The sequence below is a fragment of the Arachis duranensis genome, chromosome 2 (genome assembly GCF_000817695.3).
Source record: "Arachis duranensis cultivar V14167 chromosome 2, aradu.V14167.gnm2.J7QH, whole genome shotgun sequence".
In the NCBI taxonomy this organism is placed as follows: domain Eukaryota; kingdom Viridiplantae; phylum Streptophyta; class Magnoliopsida; order Fabales; family Fabaceae; genus Arachis; species Arachis duranensis.
In genome coordinates, this window is record NC_029773.3 from 3,104,890 (window position 1) to 3,108,418 (window position 3,529).

General features: G+C 32.4%; 2 protein-coding genes across 2 annotated transcripts in view; both read right to left on the bottom strand.

Moving 5' to 3' along the window:
- LOC107473045 (cytochrome b561 and DOMON domain-containing protein At3g07570) overlaps positions 1 to 689 on the bottom strand; it is an 8,584-nt gene extending 7,895 nt beyond the window's left edge. The window contains exon 1 of the mRNA XM_052257226.1: positions 303 to 689. Within this exon, the coding sequence (XP_052113186.1) occupies positions 303 to 485 (183 nt within the window). The 5' untranslated portion in view covers positions 486 to 689. The remainder of the gene's footprint in view (positions 1 to 302) is intronic.
- A 171-nt stretch (positions 690 to 860) lies between these two features.
- The window catches only part of LOC107472984 (ribonuclease 2), a 3,873-nt gene continuing 1,204 nt past the window's right edge, over positions 861 to 3,529 (bottom strand). Inside the window, exons 3-9 of the mRNA XM_016092513.3 lie at positions 3,317 to 3,390; positions 2,850 to 2,951; positions 2,737 to 2,740; positions 2,323 to 2,414; positions 1,842 to 2,003; positions 1,616 to 1,706; positions 861 to 1,202 (exon numbers count right to left, since the gene is read on the bottom strand). Coding sequence (XP_015947999.1) covers positions 1,150 to 1,202; positions 1,616 to 1,706; positions 1,842 to 2,003; positions 2,323 to 2,414; positions 2,737 to 2,740; positions 2,850 to 2,951; positions 3,317 to 3,390 — 578 coding nt within the window. The 3' untranslated portion in view covers positions 861 to 1,149. The remainder of the gene's footprint in view (positions 1,203 to 1,615; positions 1,707 to 1,841; positions 2,004 to 2,322; positions 2,415 to 2,736; positions 2,741 to 2,849; positions 2,952 to 3,316; positions 3,391 to 3,529) is intronic.

Genomic DNA, 3,529 nt, shown 5'->3' on the forward strand with positions numbered 1-3,529 from the left:
GATTACACGAATGTTTACATTTCTCTTGTTCTGTCAGAATATAGAAACATTTTATGTTGCTTTTAATTTCAGAAAATAAGAGACAGAAAATGAAGATAAGTTAAAAATGCTATGTCATGATGTGAATACAAATTTTAAGTATTTTATGTAATTTTTTAAAGTAGGGAAAAAAGGACAAGATAATGAAACAAGTTTTTATTATAGAACGAAATGTTGCCTTAAGTACTAGAGAATTCCTCTAGAATTGACCATACTTGTATGAAGAATATGCATATAATGAAGTTTAGAAGTGGTGCACCTACTCTGAGGATGAAACTCTGAGAATCCCAGACTGAAAGGCAGTGAAGGTTTGTTATATCAAAAGGGATAGGAACTTTAAGGTTTAGATTTATGTTGCATGAGTCAGATTTTGGTTCTGAAATTGGAAGAAAGAATAATCCAAGAAAAGTTGTAGTTACCAAGAGGAGTGGTAGAGATGGCTTCATTTGTTTCTCTGTTATGGATGTTGCTGTGGTTTTAGATTGAAAGAAAAATGTGTTGAGATGAGGGTATAAGATCTATATGCTAAGGTTTAAAACATTACTGTTTCTATTGAAGCAGAAAATCAAAGAATGTAATGATTGCCATAGTTCAACACTTCATCTAACTTGGTGCTGGGGCATTCTTAATTATGACCATATAGTAACACATTAAATTATTGTTCAATAATGTGTCTTTTTTTTTTCCCACTAGGTGACACTAATTAATTGGTGGGTTGTGTATCAAATAATTCTGTTTTTTTTTTTTTTCCTGTTGTTTCCCAAAAATGTAAAATGTATGTAAAGAAACAGAGACGTATGCATATTATATAGTAAAGTATATGATGATACTAATTTAGAATAAGTATATTATTCCGAATTGCTTGTGATACATCAACATGGTTTATTGTAACAAAGAAACAGATGAAAGCCCTGCTTCCATATTGTATAAAATAATAATTTTCATCCATTTCTTTCACTTTTCTGGCTAACCTAAGGTGGTTTAAGGTCTCAAACCAACCTTCCAGTTCTAAACTAGAATCCAACTGTCTCCAAATACATAAATGGTACAACAACATCAACACATTTATTCATGTGGCCTTGTTCATTTGCCAAGCATCATGCCATGGCCTCAAAGAGCAGCAGCCAATTCCGATCTTTCAAGTCCATCTTCATAGCCATGCTCTGCACATGCATAATAGCACAGATGATTAGAGAAGGGAAATGGAATGAGTTCTTCTAATCGAACTTTCGTCGAATATGCTAGATATTAGATCAAGATTCCGATTCAAGACTACCAAAAATGGGCTAATGTTGAGACTTGAGAGGCTAATACGAGCTCATTCGGTTTCTATTTTTGTTTTCCATGTTTTGGTTTTAAAATCATGTGAAGAAAAAGATGAAAATACAAAATTTGTTCATTTCTTCTTGTTATCGCTTTTTTTCTTCACAAAATCTAAAAAAATAGACTAAAAATAATAACATAAAACAAAAAAGGCCCTAATATGTTTCCTCCAATCAGTCTGCTCATATGCAGAATTTAGAGAATTATTTTTTATAGTTAAACTGGTACAGGGATGAAACAATAATTGACTTACCCAATGATTTAATTTCTGGCAAGCTAACATATTGAGGACAGGATTCTGATGAAGTAACCATTCGGTTGGTTTGAAGAACGCAATCCCTTGGCTGCAAGAAAATAATTAAAAATAGTGTTTGAATAGGATACATGGCAACTAAGTCATTCTAAAGTTTACAAAAGATACTTTTGTTTTTCTGTTTTTCATATGCTGAGTATATTACAGACTAGAATCCAATACCAACCTTAAAATCCTTGTAGAAACATAGTCGAATTTCCTTAATAGCATCTTTTTGGCATATTACTGAAGGAGTTAGATGGAAAGCATTCTCAATTGCAGCAATAATGCCTCCGACTGGATACTTTTCTGAATTAGACGGAACATATCCTTCTTCATTTAGAACTTTCTGCAACAATGTTTTTAAAAAAAAAAAAAAGAGAAAGAAAACACGAGTGAGAGTACGCTATGATGTAAATGTAACCATACATTCAATCTTTACAATCAAAGGTATAAATAAGTCTTGTCCCACTAACTAGAGTTAGATTCTCTAATTTTACGGCCACAGGAGGGACCCTTAATCTTCAAAGTGCATTATTCAGTAAAACAAGTTTGATATCTTGTCCGGCAGGAAAAAGATTAACTTATCGTTGCATTTTGATTATGATATTATTTCATAATAAAGGAGTTTATGGATACCAGAAAAAGAATATGCCCAATGAACTTACTGTAACATTATAGTTGAAATAGAGGTTCAGCGTTATCAAGAAATAATTATATTCGTCTAGGATAACAGGTTTTGCACATGTGCCATGCTTCTCTGCAAGAGAAAGTACAATATTAGAAAACTGGAATTTTATACAAGAAAATCACAAAATTCTGTCTCAAAGAAAATATCAGGAAAAATAAAATAAAAATACACAATGTTATTGAAAGGAAAATTATGTTATTGTTTAAGGTATATTTGAAACTTCGAACACCATTTGTGTACCAATTTAATGTTGCAAGTAACATACTCTATCCAAATGTACCAGACTTTTTTTGGAAAACGGCTCAATTATTACAGTCAAAAGCAAAATAGTATTGAATATCACTAAACATGTTGAATTGTGTAAGTCAGCAAAAGTGTGAAAGATTATTACCCCACTGCAAATGCGCAACACGCCAGCCCCAGGAACATAGAACAAAAGACACACTATTAGATTCCATAATAACTGGAGTTTAAACATGTAACTAAGTAATTTTCAATGACCACCTCATGACCCCAAAATGTGCCTTTTCCGCCATGGCAATTTGATGTTTTGCTACAGCTGTACGACGGCCAATATCGATCTAAAGCACTCTGCAATGCCTCTACCTAAACAAAAGACAGAACAAAAGGAATTAGGAAAAAGTGAAAATTGAAGATAGCAACGCTGATCCTAGACTTCAACAAAAGAAGTAAAAGTAACATCAGCATAACCAAAACACAAATGTATAACCAGTAATAGAGGTCAAAATTGCAGTTGCAACAAAAAAATGTAAAAATGTTTTTACTTTCTTCAATCAATACAATTGCTGTAAAAACATTTGCTACAACTTTCTAATATAACTTGGCAAGGTACGGTTAATCAGGTTCTATTCTTTTCAAAAATTTCAGCCAGCTGACAGCTAATCCATGAAAACAAATATAATTGATTTTTGATCAAATGGTTTGTAACTCAAGGTCACATAACCATATACCTCTTTTGGATTAAAACTCGGTCCATCGCAGCATTCTGGCCATGTTCCATCATTATAGTCAGTCCAGAGTCCATCTGTCATACAAGTAGATAGAAACCCGTAAAATATTCATTTTAGAAAACTCCAGAGATTTTAAGAATGAAAAACAATTTTTAAAATCCAAAAGACACAGCATAATTAGGGTGCTTTTGTTTCGGTTTTTTTTTTCCTGCT